The 19,911-nt window shown below is 42.6% G+C and overlaps 1 protein-coding gene across 4 annotated transcripts in view; it reads left to right on the top strand.

The window, feature by feature from the left end:
• LOC138596689 (neurobeachin-like) overlaps positions 1-19,911 on the top strand; it is a 214,709-nt gene that overhangs the window by 99,433 nt on the left and 95,365 nt on the right. For 3 of the 4 annotated variants that reach the window (XM_069667990.1, XM_069667989.1, XM_069667988.1), the window contains exons 28-33: positions 826-994; positions 3,466-3,904; positions 10,525-10,682; positions 11,986-12,109; positions 13,774-13,901; positions 18,253-18,314. In XM_069667990.1, the coding sequence (XP_069524091.1) occupies positions 826-994; positions 3,466-3,904; positions 10,525-10,682; positions 11,986-12,109; positions 13,774-13,901; positions 18,253-18,314 (1,080 nt within the window). Of the gene's footprint in view, positions 1-825; positions 995-3,465; positions 3,905-10,524; positions 10,683-11,985; positions 12,110-12,822; positions 12,943-13,773; positions 13,903-18,247; positions 18,315-19,911 lie in introns of all 4 variants that reach the window. The other variant, XM_069667987.1, reaches the window with a different exon arrangement.

The following is a 19,911-nucleotide window of genomic DNA, read 5'->3' as shown; positions in this document are numbered from 1 at the left end:
AAGCCAAAGGTGCTTAAGTCGGCTGTGCTGCTGTGTTTTAAAAAACAAGCCCCCAAGAGTTGAATTGAAATACAGCAAATTACAAAGAAAGTATCAGAATCGTGCTAGAAAAATAATTCAAATGCTTTGAATGTGTTTTCATTCTTTATGTGAGGCTATGTGTCCACATAGCGACTTTTTCTGGCAGAAAAGCGCTGGCAGGGTGCTGGGGAGAGCTGGGATGAAGCGCTTGTTCGGTGAGAGAAAAAAACGCTGCTCGAAGGTTTTGTTTCTATGACAACAATAAGTTCAACTTACTACAGAGTTAACAACAAGCTTACAACACGTAAGGCAATAAAAGCACCATTTACCAGCAACATTTAGTGTCCGGCCGATCTGCTCCCACAAATGGGCTTTTCTCTATTGTGATACTGTTTGTTTGTCATATCGTACAGCTCCGGGTAGACAGAAACGTCTAAAAAGAAATGCTTCTCCATGGTGGTAACCAGGGTGACGAGTGGCGGTGATGACACCAGCACCTTTCTGAAAGTTCACAGATTTTCAACTCAAAGCTCTCGGAGCGGCCACACAAAAAAGACGGCGCTCTGAATTAAGACGCTGGGTGCAGCGCTTTTTCTCTAGGCAACCGCATTGGGCCGCATACGCTCTGTCCTCATTGGGAACAACTGAAAAAAGGCACTGGCGCTCAATAGAAGGTGCTTTGTGGACACGGGGTCTAAGTTGTTTTTGCAGTGAGAAAACAATTTCAGGGAGCAGCCGCAGATTGCGTTGAATGAAATGAGATGAAAGAAAGTGGCATAACCGTGTTGTGATTCCTCTCCTCAGGATGACAGCAAACAAGCCCAGTTCCTGGCGTTAGCTGTGGTGTACTTCATCTCCGTCCTCATGGTCTCAAAGTACCGCGACATCCTGGAGCCCCAGCGTGAGACTGCCAGGATCAGCAGCCAATCAGGCCGCGGCATGCGTCAGGAGATAAACTCACCCACCAGCACAGGTGTTGACAGCTGTGCCCTACCTTTCTTACATCCATTCCTCCTGCCCACTAATCTAACTTGTGGTGACTGTGTCAGATATAAATGAATGTTAAGTGTCCTTGCTCCTTTGTGATACACTGCTGCCAGCTCAGACGAGAGCTCATTCAGAAAAATAGCAGGGATACCCCGCCTGCTCTCCGCTGCCTCACAAATGATTTATTTATGAGCTCTGCTAATTGCACCGCGCAGAATTTAAATGTGGAAGCAAAAGGAGAGCAGGGCTTGAGATGGTAGTTATGAACTTGAATAGGCATCATCATTCTCTCTGAAATGAAAGGTAGTTTGTGCCTCAAGTCATTAATCATGCATTAAGTCACATGAAAGGAAATCAGCGGCTGCCTACAAAGGTTTAACGCAATGTCTGCTCCGGTGCCAACTTGCTATTATGAGATGCATGAGTGAGCATACTTTATCAACTTCCATTCAGACAAAAGGTGAAGTGAATAAAAGAAGCGAGAGGAAGCGGGGAGAGGCCGAAGGAAATCTGAAAGTGTTATTTGAGGAGCGCAGAACACACAGAGAACAAAGGAAGGGGAGATGAGCAGTGAGAAGTTGAGAGATGGGAAAGCAGCGGCATGCTGACCAACTACTGTGGGTTTTTGGGGCAGTGGAGCCAGCCTTGCTATTTTCAGCCCCATCTGTCAGTGCCCATTAGGCAAGCAATCCACCAGAGGAGAATGGGATCATAGAGGTTGCTGGGAGGAGAAAGGCACACTGCCGCCTTCATAAATTTCGCCAGAAAATAGGGGATTTTTCCAGACGGCATGTGGCAGGCGTTTGTCTGATGGACCAGGAAGCCAGACGAGTTGCTGGCTAAATCAGGCCCTGCTGACCTCGTTAGGGGGCATGTGATGAATATTAATATCTATCCAGCCTTGCATGTAGGTAAACACCGGGTCAGGATGAACCAAAATCAGATCAGAGAGGCACCTCTGCTCCATTAGGGGAAAATCTGCATCTTTAATACACAGAGAGAATGTTGTAGCTTGTTTTGTACAAAGAGTATATACATGATATAATATGCAGTGCACTGTACCTCGGTGTATAATCTATCAAGTACCAGAATAATAGAGCAGCTATCTGACTCCTGTCACTGTTTCTAATCGGTTAAATAGATATCCCTCCAAAGGCTTTAGGCAGGAGGAAGCTGAAGAAAGGGATTCATGTTTTATTAGCATAGAGGGAGAATAACAGGGAGATAATCTCAGCAGAGGAACAGAGCTTCTGGAGAGAGATCTGAGAAGCTGCGCTGCCACATGGCTCTGTCTTCGCAGGCTAAATTTACTCTTTGACTATGAATGTAAAGCATCTCTGGAATGTAATTTTCTTCATTAAAACTGGCATCAAATGAATTAGTTTGAAATCCCCTTTTCTTCCTTCTCTTGACAAATGTTATGTTAATTTAGTCGGCATATAGAAGGAGCCATTCTGCTAAATATGTGTGAGAAAGGATCCAAAGAGAGTTGGGAAAGACTGAAATTATTACAATTAGCTTATTTATTCAGCAAAAGCACCAAATGTTGGTTATTTCTAACAACTCAGATGAGACGATTTGTTTTATATTAATGTAAAACTTTGGATTTGGAGCAGGAAAAATACTTGAAGAAATCACTTTGGACTCTTGAAGCCGGTTTATTCTGTTATTCTGTTAAATGATGAGACTAAATAATCGCTTATGAAATGCTTATTAAAATTTAAAAAATGACATTTATAATTGTAAATGATTTAATCAAATTTGACACAGTGATTATTTCCTCTCAGTATGCTATAAGTCAGGGGTCTCCAACCTTTTTTCATCTGAGAGCTACTTTGAAAAAAGTGGCCTAGAGCTACTTACATTACATCGCTGTAATAGCTGGTGGCGCCCCGTGTTGATTCTTTTGTCGACTGAAACGTTGGTACCACAGATGAGGCACACACCTTTGACCTTCACATTGGTGTGTAAAAACTTGCTTTCCCACTCCCCCTGGAAAGAGTATGTTTTCTGCTTTTTCTTGGCGTGGCCACCTTCACTGTCCTTCGTAAATCTAGCTAAACAGGCACCAAACTCCTCACTTTAGCTCAACTAGTGTACAGCGTAACTGACCCGACCTGTCGATGGAGGTTGCTGCAACATTGCTGTGGTTAGGTTCAGACGTTGACAAACTTACCAGGAGCATCACCATGTTTTATTGACAGCTGATTGGCCTATCCTATTCTTTTGTATTGGAGGGGGCGGAACATCTGTGTATTTTATTGAATTGAAGTTGGAAGAGGCTTTTAAGGTGCGTTTATTGTTGCTGGATTTTTTGTGTCTGTAAACCTCTTGGCGAGCTACTAAAATCCAGGACGCAAGCTACCTGTTGGAGACCCCTGGTCTAAGTGTTATACATATATTTAGAGGTCTAACTGTCTTCTCTGTTTTCTCGGTGTGATCGTGTGTGTTTTACAGAAACACCACTCGTATTTAACAGCAGTAAAGATCATCCTCTGCCATCAGAGCACCTCCACATGGAAAGCTCCCTTCCCCACACAGACTCTGGGATTGGAGAGGAGCACGTCGCCAGCATCCTGAACGGGTCTGAGCTGGATCACAGGGTGGGCGGGCCGGACGCCATGAGCGAGCTTATATCTACACTGTCCTCAGAGGTGAAGAAGTCCCAGGAGCGTTTGTCGGAGTCACCCAGCGTGGAGGGGCTGAAATCACCCTCCTCCATTATCAGCATTAGCCAGCCCAAAAGAGGCATCAACGTCAAGGAGATTCTGAAGAGCCTGGTGGCCGCTCCGGTGGAGGTCATGGAGGCTGGGCTGGAGCCTGTTTCCTACCCAGATACTACAGCTAAAGCCCAGGCCCACGCCATGCTGCCCATGCAGTTTCACTCCTTTGACAGGTGAGGAAGAGAATCATGAATAAGTGTTGCAGCTTCAGTGATGTCATTTATTTGTCTTTTGGCATTGGCAGTGCATAAGAGGAAAATATTCTCTTTACAGAAAAATGCTAGAAACTGCAACATAAATGCAACCACTGTAGGGCTCATCAAGTTTCAAGAATGTAGCAAAGCTACACTACTACTGCGAACATGTCAGAGGAAACCTATGTCCTTCAAAATAAAAGCGCAGCATCAACGTTTTTTTTTTTTTGTCCAAGCACACCTGCGACCCACTAAAAAACAGCTCCACGACCCACCAGTTGAGAACCATGGTTTTAGACAACAAATCAAACAAACTTTGCATCACAATTAATAGTTTTGTTTCTGTGCTGCTGTTTTTGGATTTGTTTTTCCAGCCTTTCTAAGAATCCACTGGTGTGTATTTATGTCTTCAACATATAGGAAATAGATTGATACAAGTCATTATCATTGACTGTGATGGATTACACAACTTCAGAGTCTGCTAATAGATTTTGGACTCTAGTCTGTTAAATACAATGCACATTTTGAAATATACAGCAGAAAATTTAAGTTCACAGTTTAAAGTGTTGTCATGGTACGATACAAAAACCTAAGAAAAAAACACCAATGTGGTCGAAGATCTTAGTTTTGTTCTCTTTGGCGCCACCTATGGCAATACACGGTAATTGCAGGAGCACACTTGCCAGATATCCAGACAGTGTTGCATGTGTGACGTCCACGGTTGGCTCGGGTTGTAACTCTTTTTAGACTGTTTGCCTTCATCTGAGCGTCGAGTTTGTTTCTTTTTCTTTGGATTTTCACTTATTTTTGAAGTTGTATCTGTAGTCATCCATCTTTTCTTTGTTTGTTCAGCCATAGTAGATCACTGTTTACTCGCAACACTTGCAGAGACCGGAAAAGCAGCCGCTTAGCTCCGCCTACCCTCTCTGGCAGACCAACCACTGCTGGCTGATGGAAAACGCGTCACTAACTGGGCGCTGCTTGTGATTTGTTTCTGTGCAAGTCGCCACAGACACCCAGTCTGTAATACTGCAAATGCAAAGTCTTTCATCAGTGGGCCATAGGCTCAATCACCATTGTGTTACCTCATTCGGCGATAGATTGAGACTTAACAGACATTTATTCTTCGAGATGATCACTTTATTAACTAACTTTGAGTTCTGTATTGTTTTTAAAAGATGAATCAAATTAAATTACTACAGAAACAAAGTGTGATGTGATGATATAAAACAAGATAAAAAAATAAATAATATCTTATCTTTGACTTTATAATTCTCTGAGGTTCGCTCTGAAAATTTCACAATAAATGCGTGCGTGTGTACACGTCTGCCATCACTCTAGTTCCCGTAAAATGCTGACGTGTGTGCTCTGGCTTTATTTTAGTAATCCAGTATACCACTAATGGTTTCTAAGCAGCGTGCAACACATTATTCATTTCAGGCCACTTGTATTGTACTCAGCCTTCACTGCGAGGAATGCCTGTGTTTGAAAAGGTCTCTGGAGCGCTGTGGCACTGCTGTGGTTTATTTACATTCCTGGATTAGATAAAACCACACAGTAATCTTTCTGGATTTGAGAGTTTACAAACCTGCTCCTGCAGGGATTTCAAGCTTCAGTTCCCTCTTGATCCCTGTCTCCTATGGTTGGGAAAGTTTTGAAAATCATAATTTTTCTGAAAGTAATTTGGGTTGGTTTAGCACAAACAAAAACTCCTCTTATCCTCTGAACACAACTGATTTGGACGAGGGTTTGTGAGTCTGTGTGATCACTGCCAGGCCTCAGAGCGACAGCAGAGGACACACTGAGTCAGGAGGAACAATGAGGCCTCCCTTCTTTTTAATGCATACTGCTGCTGCCGAACCGGGCTGAGGTGAGCCTGATGAATGGGAGAGGAGATGAAGGAGTATGCGGAGAGAGGACAGCGGAGAGGGGTGGGGGTCTCCAGGGTGTTGATGACAGATTAAACAGAAGCGGCCTCACGCCACACCGTGGCCAGCCCTGTCGCCCTCACCGCTCACAGCCGTAATGGGAACTGGCAGCCTGAAATGAGTCGCCACAGCAAAGTGTATTATTTTTGAAATGCTTTCACACAAACCCTCCTGCCCACATATACAACTTTGTCTCATGCTTTTCATGTCACTCCCCCTCCTGCCTGTATTTGCTGTGTCTAATTGTTTGCCGCCTGCCAGCGAAATGAGCTGCCAGACACGGACAGGCCTTTCATTTGTCTGTCAGGGTGGCGATAGATTAGGAGTGACAACATCAAAAAAGAAAAAGGAGAGAAAAAATGGCTTCAAGTGGAGAGCACGGGAGCAGGCGTAGCAGTAGCCCCTCTGCTAGAGACCTTCATGGAAGAGGGGTTTGGAGATTTCCGTTAGACCAAATGGGAATACACCGCCTTATCTTCCTTAATCCTTTACTTCCTGCCTTTCTCCCTCTCCTTCAGAGAAACCCTCCATAGTAGCTCTAGTTATTTGATTTCTCCCACATTGTAGACCAATAATTATAGGTTTAATTGAATCTGCGAGAGGAATGTAGCACATGTACAATCATTGCATTCTTGAATAAAGCCCTATAAGATTAGATTCCATACAATATGTTGGGTTTAAATGAGGAATATCTCTTTGGTTATACTTTTACACTGCAGTCATCTTCCACAGCCGCAGACCTCATTAATATTAATCCCAAGATTAATCCTTTTTTTATTCTCTGCAACTCAATTAAGACAATCCTATTAATAAGATATGCGCTAGATAATCTATACATGATTCATGAGCACTCAGTGAATGAATAATTCATTAAAAGAGGTTCATGTTTTATAAGCATCCTGTAGATGTAACGTAGCGTCCCCGCTATACTGGCTGTGCAAGAAGAGAAAAGGCTTCGAGTGGAAGATGCAAGCAAAGGATAATTTTGGAGAGCAACATTAAATTCATGCCCAGTGCCGACAATCCAAACACACTAGTGATGTTGTGATATCTGTCAATGAGATTTCACAGAGGGGAGCAGATCTACTAAATAAATGATACTTAGCTATCAGGGTTTCTTGGAGCACAGCTGCATCTGCGGAGATAGTGATGTTTTGGTTGGCTTTCAAACATGCTATTTGTGGTACTTTGTAGCTGTTAGGTGGTGTCAGTGTGTCACTGAATATCTACTATAATCTACTTTTTGTTAATTTTATCCATAAAGTGAAACTACAGAGATATAATACAGAGAAATCTGATATTAAATTCCCTAAAAGACTGAAATACATCCAGGCAAAGTGAGGTTTGTGTTCCTCTGGTGTCCAGTACGTTTTACTTCATCCATGAGAAGGACTGTGGATATAAAAGCAACATGAAACAGTAACAGTCTGTGTTGTTTGGTTGAGGGAGGATAGGGATTTGCTCCAGATGACAGCAGGCTCTGCTTGTGACAGAGCAGAGGCCTGGCCTGTGTCACCCAGAGTAACTGCCGGAGATTGGACAGGACATTATCTGGCACCCTCACAAACCCAAAGGCCAACTGCAGACCCGATAAGGACAAGCTTTCCTTCTTTCCTGTCAGGCAGCTCTTGCAGGGCCAAGTTCACCGTGCATCATGCCTAATCCTCGGCCAATCAGATTGCAAACAGAGGTCTGGTTGCCTGGTGGTGTGTCTGTGCTTTCATGCAGTCTTACATGGGGTCACGAGTGTATCTTTAATCTCAAGCCTCCACAAGACTTCCTTTACATGTTTCATTCATGAGCTCTGGCCCTTTTTATTACAGCACCATGTGATGTTTTGTACTGTAGCTTCTGTAAGTAAAGATGAAAACACTGCTCACATTATCCTCCATTATCAGTAATACATTCCAATTGTATGTTTCTAAAAATATTGTAGCAATTAGGTTGGAGAAATTTCTCTCCTAACTGGTTACATTGATCATGCTTGGTTTGTTAAGGACCCGCTCAATCGTATGCTTTTATACTTGCTATCAATCTTTTAGAAAACTGTAAGATAATTAAAACACACAAACAATTTTGCATTCAACAAAGTCATTTTTATTTTAATATGCAGATCATGTTTTGCCGTTTTTTCAAGATGTGAGAGAATCTGAAAAGGTTTAATCAAATCTCAGTTACATAAACTCAACTCGGTTCCAAAGGTAAGCTGTCAGAAATGATTGTCCCTGTGGTTTTCCCGTCTAATATTTTTGGGAACTGAAATACAACCAAGTCCAGAAAAGACTGATCATATGAATATTTTAAAATTTCCAGCTGCTAGATTACCCACCGCTGAATCAGGTTGAGACACTAACTTCCTAAACATCATTTCTCATCTATATTTAAAATGTTAGCGTGCCAAACGTTCTCACCTTCAGGGCTTACACAAACCCAGAACACAGCTAGCATGGGGTGTGTCCTGCTTAAACACAAGGTATTCCACCCAAGCTGTGTAACAGTTTTGTTAGCTCACAGCTGAAGTACTTTGTAAATCCACAGATCCTTTTTAGGTCACTCTGGTTTTTATTGTGATTTTTTGGGGTTGTTTTTAGAGAGCAACTTGCAGTGCATATTTAGTAACGTGCATTTCAAATGTATACCCATGATGCTTTCTGAGGTTTAGAAAAGCCTTATGGGCATGTTGTGACACCATATCCTTGAGACCAGTGGTTCTTTCCTGGTCCAGCCTCAGGACCCACCACCACTTCCTTAGCGACAAATCGCCACCCAAATTTTTCAACAATTCAAATTTATTTAATGAAAAATGGTGCAGTTTGGACCCGAGACACATCGATATTCCCTCTACAGTTAATTTACAGCATTTTTTCAACAGAAATAAACTAAAACATTGCAACAGAAATGCAGCTACTGTAGGCTCATCAAGTTTCAAGAATGTAAAAGTAACTGTAGCTGGAATTACACAATCAGTGGATACATAGAGTGTGAAAAAACTACACTACTACTGCACGCACGTCATAGGAAACCCATGTCCTTCAAAATAAAAGCGCAGACTTTATAGTCATAACTTTATGTTTTTTCAAGCACACATCTGCGACCCACTGAAAACAGCTCCGCAACCCACTTTTGGGTCCCGACCCACCAGTTGAGAACCACTGCTCTAGACGACTTTCTCCTAGTTGTTTTTTCTATCTTTTTTGATAATTATTAATAATATTGGTAGTTGTCCTACTAGTTGTAATAGTAGTAATAGTAGTAGTAGTAGTCAAAGGAGCCCTATGAGTATAGTACAAGTATTATTTTATAAAAGTATATACTGTAAATATCTTATATTTATAATGTCCTTGTTTAATAGGGTCGAGATAGTAAAAAAAGTAATTTTGTCGCGCAAGTTTTCTCGTCTTAAAGAATTTTAATCTACATAATCTAGTGTGTATGAATTGTATACAGTACATGCATTGTGCATTATACACATTTTATATCCAAATGTGTGTGTACAATGTGTATGATTGTATAAATGTAAATCTATATGAGCGTGTGCGTGTATATATTTGGGACTTGGTAAATCTGCTCACACGTATATATATATTGTATTGTCCTTATAAAAGCAAATAGAAAAGTGTTAATCTCTGTTCCAACTATTCAATAACAGGAGACAGCTCTGCAAATGCACGTCAGTAACAACTGCCGAGTGTTTCCTGGAGAGCCTCTCATTAATACTTGAGATGTTTTCAGCTCCTCCGTGCAGGGCAGAGGGCAGCAGAGGGCCACCAGTGGCAAAGGCAGATGTAAGGGAAAGTGTAGTGGCGGGCTGGCCTCGTGCCCTCTGGTGTATTTACTTAAGCCTCTCGTGTGCCTGTCTCTATGTGTTTGCATTGCATGTGTTGCGCTGAAAGATGGAGTTACAGGTCAGGATGTTTATGTTTCCGAACGTCCTGACTAACATCTGGGCATGCTCATGTTGGCAGTGCCTGAGAGCACTGTGAAGATCATTAGTACTCTCCTCTTTTCTTCTAGCGAATGAATTTAAATGTTCTGCTGTGGTCAGGGGTCATTCAGAGAGGAGGATTAGAAAGTTAACTGTTGAGTCGTAAGTCCATAAAGTCCTTGATTTTCTGTCCTGAGAAAAGGGTTGAGAGCCTTTTTGGCTTAAGTGTTTATTCTTCAGCTAACCTGCCACACTGCTGGCTTACTTGATCTGAACCCAGGCCACAGGCTAGATCCCAAACTCTCAATTATTGGACTCAACTTTAACCTCATGACAGAACTAAGAATGCGTTTTTCACCCACAGCTCGACTCCAGCAATCGTTTATAGTATTATATTGAGGCCAAAAGTCAGAGTAAATGAATAATTCTATATAGTTATCACACTTTGAGACTACAGTTTACACCTGCAGTCATTAAAGCAACCTGGATGGATTCCTTAAGGGCACTTGGTTCAGGGAAGGTACTTCCATAGCAGAGAGCAAAACCCCACAAACTCCAGCATTTCCTCTTCACCCTGCAACTCTGCTGCCCCTTCTTGCATCCATTATTCATTTGTTATTTACTCTATAATATGGGCTTATAATGTCTGTTCAGCTCTGTTTAATTTCTGCTTTAAAACTGTTTCCAAGTAAACTTTTAAAATGCATGTGTGAATGAGGCTTACTGTGTGTCTGTGTTTCCTTTAGGAGTGTGGTTGTGCCTGTGAAGAAAACCTCCCCTGGCAGCCTGGCAGTTCACACAGTGGGAAGCAGCAGCAGCACCTCTGCCGGGCTGACAGCTGGCAGCACCCCCAACATCTTTGCTGCTGCCTCTGCGACCCCCAAAAGCATGATCAATACCACGGGTAGGTCATGCCAAGGTTACTGGTATATACATATAAAGTGAAAATACCACATTCAGGTAAAGAGGTTTGTTTCACAATGTTCGTGCTGTAGGGAAATGTGAGATATGAGAGTGCTTAATTTGATTTCATTTTCATGTCCCAGTCTGTTTTTTTTTCTTTCCTTGATTCCAAGAATAGAAACAAAGCGTTCTCCCTGTGTTGGATCATGTGATCATGTGTGTCTGTGCAGCGGCTCATTGTTTCCACTAGATGGCCCTGTTTACCTTCCTACTTGTGTGCAGCAGCTTTGTACAGTGCAAAATAAAAACGGTTGTCCTACAGCTACAAGATTCCTGATGATACAACCAAATCAAACAACACAGTTTTAATTATAACAATTATTTAACATTTTTTAACATTAACTGGATGTCTACAATAGTGAAAATAACATGCAGACATGGCTGTGTAATCTGTCCCTACCCCTGCTGTCACGTTGCCTCTCCTTTGGTTCGGCTGCATTGAGCCGGTTCCACCTCAGGGCTCCCGTAGTCCGGGCCTCTGAAAGGACCCACTTAACACCACGAACCATTAGGAGCTCCAACACCTTTTTAATGTGCGCCATTAAAAAAAAAAAAACCTCTCCGTGTCCTCTCTGAGCCCTGTGTAGGAATGTGAGAAATGTATCCAAGTCAAAGTGCGCTTTCAGCTAAAGCCACAGGCTCTCACCCAAACCCCATGATCTCACGCACTCTGGTTTCCACTTCTCACAAGGACATTTATAATCATGTTATATTTGGGTGTTTGCTGTTTAACCTTTAAATTACTGTTGTCACGATAACCGTAATGTTGGCTTGATACCAAAACTAACAGCAACATTTTTACAAGTTGATGCAGATTTGTTTTATTGTGCTGGTTTATTTTTGGTCGTGAATGTTCCAGCTGAGGTTTGAAAACGCAGCTCAGGTGCAATTAGTTTTTGGTTAAGATTTTGTGCACAGTTAGACATTCTTTCATGTTTTCATTTGTTTGAATTGGTTGAAATTTGTGCAGACTGTTGAAGTCCACTGTCATGTGCGGCTGGTTTTTATATCTTCATTCTTAAAATGATTGCCATGTCTGCATGCAGTTCCATACATTTTCTGCCCCTGGAGGTGACAATGAAATGTAATCCCAGTCAGGCATTTTAAGATGAATCTTTAACAACAGATCTAAATTAAAATCAAGTGTAAAAAAATATTAATTTAATCGTAATTAAATTTACAGAAATACATGTTTGTAATTATTCTTACACTCCACTCATGTTGCATCCTTCTTTTACCTGCAGGAGCCACTGATGCAGCCCCCCCTACCTCCTCTTCCTCCAGTTTTGTCAACGGAGCCACCAGTAAGAATCTCCCGGCCGTGCAGACGGTGGCCCCCATGCCTGAGGACACAGTAGAAAACATGAGGTACAACAGGGCCCGCTCTGTTCTCACACGCTCGTATTTCCTGTGTTAGTAAACTCACTTTATTTGAATTGTGTGACTTGCATATAAAGTCGGTTCATTCCCTTGCCTAAGCCTTTCTTCAAAACAATTATTTTCCCACTAAAACCCTGCAGTTAATTCTCTATTTCTACTGGGGGTTTTTTTCTACTTTTTTAAAATGATGGATTTTGTGCAGCTCATCAGATTTGGTGCATAACTACGTATACATTCGTGCATTTCTGTGTGTGTGCACTTGAATTGACCTTGACTCATCTTCCTCAGTTTCTCTGATAGTTTGTGACAGAGGTCCTTAGTCCCGCTGAGAGCCCAGGTCTTTCTACACAGTCTCTTTCTCTCTCCCTCTATTTCTCTCTCTCTCTCTTTCTCTTTCTCTCTGCCTTGGTGTGTTTTGCTAGAAGAATAGAGATTCAGTTGCCATGGCAGCAGTAACTGACATCACTTAGCGTAACTGGGAAGTCAATGATAGTACTATCTCGCTGCAGAGCCTGCCGATGCCTAACTTATATTTTAGATGAGGGAAAAAAACACCCCTGCTGAACCGACTGAAAATAAATAAATACGATTATAATTATATATTTTGAAATTATAGTTTTTTTAATTAGTTCAGGATCACAAAAACAACACAAAGCAAGTACTGCCTGTTATTTAATTTTTAATTTCTCTCTCTATTTCAGTGCCTTTTGTGAAGTGGACCAGTGTCCACTCGGCCAGGGGCTGACACCTCCAGAGCTCAAACCCTTTAACCCCCTGACAGGATTACAGGCAGCCTCCAGAGGTGCAGGCCAGTGTCTTAGGCAAGGACATTTATGTTAGCCACCTATATTTGCACCCTGCTTTTTATGCTAGTCTGTCATCCCTGTGCTGTGTTTTCCCAGGGGCGCTGGAAGGCAGGTTACACTACACGCTCATACAAATCCTAACCCAGACCTTTCCTCTCGTCTCTTTGTGTTTCTTTCTATCCTGCTGCTTTCTGCCCGTTTTAGCTGGGAAAACAAGCCTCTCCTCTCCTCGTGTTGTCTAGTATCTGTGCGCGTACAGAGAGGAACACAGAGATGTGTTGCGGCTCGAGTCCTATCTCTGCTCGTATACAGTCTGAGTTGTGTGGCTGCATGACTCCAGCTCACAGTTTCTCTGAGGTGCTTAGATAATGTCAGGTAGCAGCATGTAGTGAGTGTGGAGAAGATAAGGAACTTCCCTCTGCAGTGTCGAACAACTGTGATCCCTGTGTGAAAGCCTGGTAACATGTCACAAGAAAGAATGCAAACAACTGGTGAGAAACCCTGTTTGAATGCAAAAACTATGTGTTAACACGGCTTTTAACAACGTAAAATCTTCTCTTATTAACATCTCCAGTGATAGCAGCCATACCCTCATGGATATGTGGCTGGGTTTGCATCCTCTTAAATGTGTTGGTTACCTTCTGCACCCATCAGGACTCTGTCACTCTGGCTGCACACTAACTGCTGTTAGCTGTGTGCGCAGGCTCAACTGTGGAGCTCTCACTGCTCTTTCCTGCATTAACCTTGATGGAAGGGCACATTGCTACCTCCCTTACATTTTTACACTAAATCATGTGTTCTAAATTTCCCTTCGTGACCCCTGTCTTAATGCGCTTTCTTTGACAGCATTACTACAAAGCTGGAGAGGGCGTTGGAGAAGGTGGCACCCCTGCTGAGAGAGACCTTCGTGGACTTTGCACCCTTTCTGTCGCGCACCCTGCTGGGCAGCCACGGACAGGAGCTGCTCATAGAAGGTACAGATGTTAATAAGTGCGTTTTATTCTCCAAGCTGTGGGTGGACTCCTGTCCCCAACACGCTGCCATTTATGTACTCCTCTGGCTGCCTCACTGATGGATGCCTACGCAGTGGTAGGTGTTGACAGCAGAGTCACTATTTTGCACACAAGCTGGGGGTCTGTCACAGTCTGATTAAATCTGCTTTCCCTTCCATTCATCTTGTGACGTCTGTGTGTTTTGTCTTCTTCATGATTCACTCCGCATATCGAGGATAATTCCTAACTGTGGTATTTTTAAACATCAGGGTTTTACAGTCACAACAAATGTCACAATGAAATGAATGTTTAAATAAATGGCGGCCTTTTCCTCGTGCTGTTGCTATTTTTAGTTTGTAAAGCTAGGCTTGCATGACCCTGTTGCCTGATGTTAGAAGGGGATTTTTTAGTCATTTTTTTGTTGTTAGTTTTTCAGTCAAATATTGCTGTTTGTTTTATTTCACTATAAACTTACAGGAAGTGGTTTCTGGCAGACGCTTTGCCGTTGTAGGAAAGTCTGAAACCTTAACCTTTATTTACACAGCATATTTTCTGCACAGTCCAATCCAAATCTGCTGACATGGAAAGTAAAATGAAGCGTGGATGCTCACAGACGCCTTGTTAAATGTTCAATAATGTCTCAAAGATAATGCTTTTATGTGATGTAGCGCTGCAAGTAAAACATGAAATCATGGTTGTGTCAGCATGGACATGTCCCAATAAAACGACCTCCAGGATTTAAGTCTTTACCATAACATCCTCATAATTTTTGTTTTAAACAGTGCTACAGCAGCAACGTTATATACATTTAAAGTGCGGGTCTGACTCACTCAGTATGATCCTTCTGCGGCACTCCTCTCTGGGCTCTAGTCTTTTTCCCCGCTGGCTTTGTGAAGGCTTCCAGTGCCTTCGTCAGGCCTCGGGTTGGCAGTCGCTCACAGTGCTACTTTTGCCTAACCTCAGGCACTGTCTGCCTGCCTGGAGTGCACTGCCACTCTATTCCCATCGCTTGTTTTGGCTTTTGTTCACAAGAACGCCACAACTAGCACACGCACGTCTGTGTGACTGTAAGCGTATTTGCAGACGTTTGCCTGTGTGTGCACAGTGCAGAATGTATGTGTGGCCTCCAGTCTCTTGCACAAAGTGAAATGTTATCTCTGCATTTTTCTCTGCCAAAGTATTTTCTTTTAAATGTAAGCTAAACTGATATTAGTTTCAGAAGCGTATGCAGAGAATGACAGCAGGCTGAAGGAATGCACTCCCGTGACTTTATTAAAACCGGTTCCTGCAGGAAGTTGTCTGACACATATCCACCTCCCTGAGTACAGTTTGTTTGTATACTGTTTACACTGCCAGTTACCTTTAGTTACCTTTTTAAATGTCAGAACTATTTTATTGCTGCATTGGATTTTAGATTAAAATTATTTAAATTTATGACCTGAAATCTGAAAATATGTTATTTTTAAAGGGCTGATATTTTAAATCAGCTTAAAAATAGTCGACCTTGGTAAAATCACTCGTTGGCAGGGTCTTATTTATTTCACTTTCTGCATATTTAAGTAGTGAAATAATGAGCTAGTACATTTAAAGTAACATTGACTGCTGTTTTAAACATTTCCATTCCAGCCAGTAAAGTTCCACAAACACTTACTCCTCCATACGTTATGCATGTGCCATACACATATGTAAATAGCAGTGTGGGTATGTGAGGATATGTGGCTAAGGCTACAGACGGAGCCCAGGGGAAAGGAATGGAAAATCAGGTAGCATAGCCTTGACAAGTGTGAATATGTCTGTTACCCTTTCACTCAAAGTCTGTCAGCAGACTGACCAAGCTGACAAACCAGAGCTGAGCTGAGAGTCTAACCCCACAAACAAGGTCGTAGATAGACAGCTCGGGCCCCAGTGCTCTTCACCAGACGTGTTTAACCCTGTCCGGGCCTGTGAGAAGTGCGCCCTGACGAGGATTAGAGCAGGTTTACCGAACAAAACAAACATACAGATTTACCACATGTTCTTTAAATCCTTAACTTTCTAGTACTTGGTGCAGTTTGTGTGTCAGAATGACTGAGCTCATTTTCCTCCCCTCTTTCTCCTCTTCTTACCGGCCATTCCCAGGCTCACAGTTGAAATACTGTGCTGTGGTGCAAAGGCGCTCCATTTACCAGTAATTACCAGCCATCCATCACTCCTTAGATTGCCGGGGGTCGAGCCCCCATGTGCCCTGTGTGCCCCTTCGCCTCACCCTACTCCTTCACCCCCCCTGAAGACATGTGGTCACTGCGGCAATTACGTTGAGTGCACCCTGAGCTCTACACTTGGAGTTGGTGGGTAAGGCCTGTGTGTGAACACTGCGGCTGTTGTGATGCCTGCCGCCTGCTCCTTGCTGTCCCCTGAGTGGCCCAGTCTGCCGGCACATTGCCCCACAATGCCACATTCACCCGTGCCTTAACCCTGGCCTGTTTACAGGAAAGGACTGGCAGGCCATGTTTAAATAGAATGCATTTAGTTTGTCTACCAGCACAAGGCCAGGGTCAGTCGGCCACCTGACTCCAGTGTCAGGCTGACTGACTTATGGCTCAGCATGTCACAGCTATAACAAGAGGTCAGCAGTGGCACTCTGTGTACAAGAGAAGGGTCACTTCCTCCCAGAGTATTTACAATACGCTTCCTCGGAGAGTCTCCGCTGTTGAATAGAGACGGTGTAAAATCATCCAGTAAAACATCCGTCCACCCAGTTTGCAGTCTGTCTGACATTTTTACACAAGCATAACTATGTACGCTGTTATTTATATTATGATATTAACTTCTAGATTTTGGTTTTGTCTTTTACTAGTATTACAAGTTTAGTATTAAAAGATCCAGGGATGACCAAGAGTCAATGCAGGTTCAAGTCCTCTGTTTTGAATTTAGGTTGTAGGCTAGTATTTTTTAATATTATTATTTTTTAATATTTAGTGGTTATTAACATTTAATATTTAAATTGAATAGAGAAATTAAAGTAGTAAGGCTAAACAACACCGAGGTGTTTAAATGGCCAGTTCGCCGATTTTCAACCTCAGTCCTATCATGCTATTATGGGGAGCTAATGCCATTATGGTAGGAAAAAAATTCTCTGTGCTTGCTAAACTACACTTCCTCAATCTAGGACGCCCGCCTCCGATGTCATGTCGCATTCAAAATCGTCAGGCTTGAAATGTAGACTTCAGATTTTTTAGATCCACCGGTATATTCTCGTCATATTTCAGATTCTGTCCCGCTCTGAGCCATTGTCTGTGGCGAAACGATAGTATTTCTCTCCAGCGTCTCTCGCTGGGCTGTTCCTTTCAGAGGGAGGGGCGCAATGCACGCTGGGTGTTGTAGGAATGTAGAATGGACAAAACCACAAGCTGTTTGTACAACTTTCTCCACAGCTATGGCACCAATTTCAAATATTATTGCTTCTATCGATTACAGAGAACACCAGCTTTGACTGACGGTGGGGAGAACTGCTCCTTTCAGTGTCTTCTCTGTACAGTCATGTCAACCCCGAAGAATTTCAATGGATTCATCTTTGAGTGTCTTGCAAATCACACTACGTCCTATTTGAGGAACTGAGATTAATTACTGTACACACTGTACGGCACAGCTCACGACTCTAAAATTTCAAATCAGGAATATTTTGTTCCCTTCGGTTCTCTCTGATTGACACCCCACATCCACGAAACAAAGGCAGCTGTGTGGTGCAGAGTTCTACTCCTGCCAGCCTATAATGAGTCCTAGAGAGTTCCATTCCTTCCTTTACTAATGGCTGCACCTTTAATGGTTCCCGCCAAGTGCAACAGAAGGAGCTGGAGGTGCAGAATACGAGACCAGTTGCAGCCATTGTTTCTGCAAATGAGCTTTTCACACCTGCACCTTGTTTCATTAGAGAGTTGTCTGCTTCTGCGGCTCACTGTCTACAGACTGGAGATGAGAGGAGAAGCTGTGAATGTCTGTGTTCACTTCTCTGGGTGTGTGTGCATGTGTGAAGGAGGATGTGTGTGTAGGGGGTGCTTGCATGCACGTCTGTGCATCTGTTCTGTTCAAATCTATTCTGTGCAGATGCAAATCCAGTTTTATGATGGGCAAACTGGGAGGATCATGTAGGGGTTTACAAACTGCTTGTCATTTTGCCTAAAATATACCTGATTTAAGAAACAATGCAGCTTTGTCCAATTCATTACATGATGTCAGAATTAGTACTATCTTGTCACACAGATGATACAATACCTGATTATACAGATATACTCTGTTGAATCCTTTAGAAATAAAAGGTTTATATCTAAAACGTTGACTGGTTTTGTCTCTACAGGTCTCGTGTGTATGAAGTCAAGCACCTCAGTGGTGGAGCTGGTCATGCTGCTTTGTTCTCAGGTGAGTTTATTTCCTTCCTCCTCCTCTTCACCGTCTGCTTTCTCAGTCTCTCTTTGTCTTTTTCTCTTTAGGTCACATCCTCTCTGCTTTTCCTTGTGCAATTTGCCTCACTCTATTATAGGGACGCGCCATATTGGATTTTTTGCCGATATCCGATATGCTGATATTTTTTGTTTTTTTCCACCTAACTGCAGAGAACATCATGTCTCGCCTGCAGTGGAACTGATATCATGCTTACTCTTATTGTAGTGGCCCACTGGCAGATGCAGAAATAACATAATACAGTGCTTTTTAAAATGTACATATTTACTGGGCAATATAAGAAAACTACTTTAACTTAGGTTCTGTACAAAATGCCATATTTATTTGTAACATTTTCTTCCCAATAAAACTCATACTCATGCAACTTAGACAGGCTTGGATGATGCTCTCCCTGAGACAATCCTGACAATCCTGTTGCACAGAACAAATACATGAAATGAATCAACCTTGCTGTCCGTTTACATCTTATTAGACCCTTCTTCACACTTGACGGAAGAGTTAATGTTGTAGCATTACGTCAAGCTTTTTTAGGGAATCATCGAGCATTTACGCATAATTAAAGTCTGTTTTATTGGCGGAAAAATGACATATCGGCTGATGCCATAATCTGCAGATACTGATAACGTGCCGATAACATCATCCCTGCTCCTCATAATATATTTCTTGTCAACAGTAGGTGAATATCTGAGAGGAGACGGTTTCACCTCTAATTGAATATTGGTTGACAAGCTGGCTAATTGAACACAGTTCTAATACCATATTTTTAAAATTGTTTCAGTCTTTATTCAGTGACGCATGCAGATAAATGGTTAATGTATGCATAATGGTTTATGCTTGGTTTAAGTCTAAGGGCGCTGTTTTACATCATAGAACAAGTTATTCAATCTCCACTGAAGCTTTGCATTTCAGTGTTCTTAAAATGTTCCCTATCGACTAAACCGGTGACGACACACAGACACACACACCTCTCTGAGAATCCAGCAACTTTCTCACCACACCCCAGAGCTTTAATCCCGAGCTCTCCGTTAGAGAATGAGCCCCACCTCATGCTACGCCGCTAGTGACTGATCACCTCCTAGCTGACCCTCTGAATCTCTTGTTAAGCCCTTGTTTTAAAGAAGGTCAAAGCCCCGATGTAGCAGTTAGAACAGGAGATATTTAACATACCTTCTGTCAGCCCATCAGTCTTGCGTTGGGAGCCCATAAGGAAGCCATTACTTGGTGCCTCTCTGTGGATCCAGACTGCAGGGCCAGAGCCTTGAGGAGGTGGATTGCCTCTATGTGCGCTCCGTGGTATCCGTAGTCCAAAGCCCTCTTCTGCAGGGAGCTCATCCTCCGTTATATTGAGGCCATTATTCAGGGGCTTTCCTCCCCAAAACGTACATAAATAGTGCAGCCAGCCGTGAGTTATTGTTGCTCTTTTGAAGGTTTTTGACTGGCTCCTTTTTGTGCTGCTTTTCTGTCTGTAGAGTATCTGTGGGAAGTTGCTTTTTCCAGCTCAAGGATTTATTGCAGATGAGAGCGTCAGCATGCTGTTAAGGGTCTGAGTCCTTCC

Source organism: Semicossyphus pulcher, unplaced genomic scaffold (assembly GCF_022749685.1).
Source record: "Semicossyphus pulcher isolate SPU_LCO1_2020_fin unplaced genomic scaffold, fSemPul1.0.p SCAF_19, whole genome shotgun sequence".
NCBI lineage: Eukaryota > Metazoa > Chordata > Actinopteri > Labriformes > Labridae > Semicossyphus > Semicossyphus pulcher.
The sequence above is the reverse complement of the archived record's forward strand: the minus strand, read 5'-3'. Positions and strand labels throughout refer to the sequence as shown.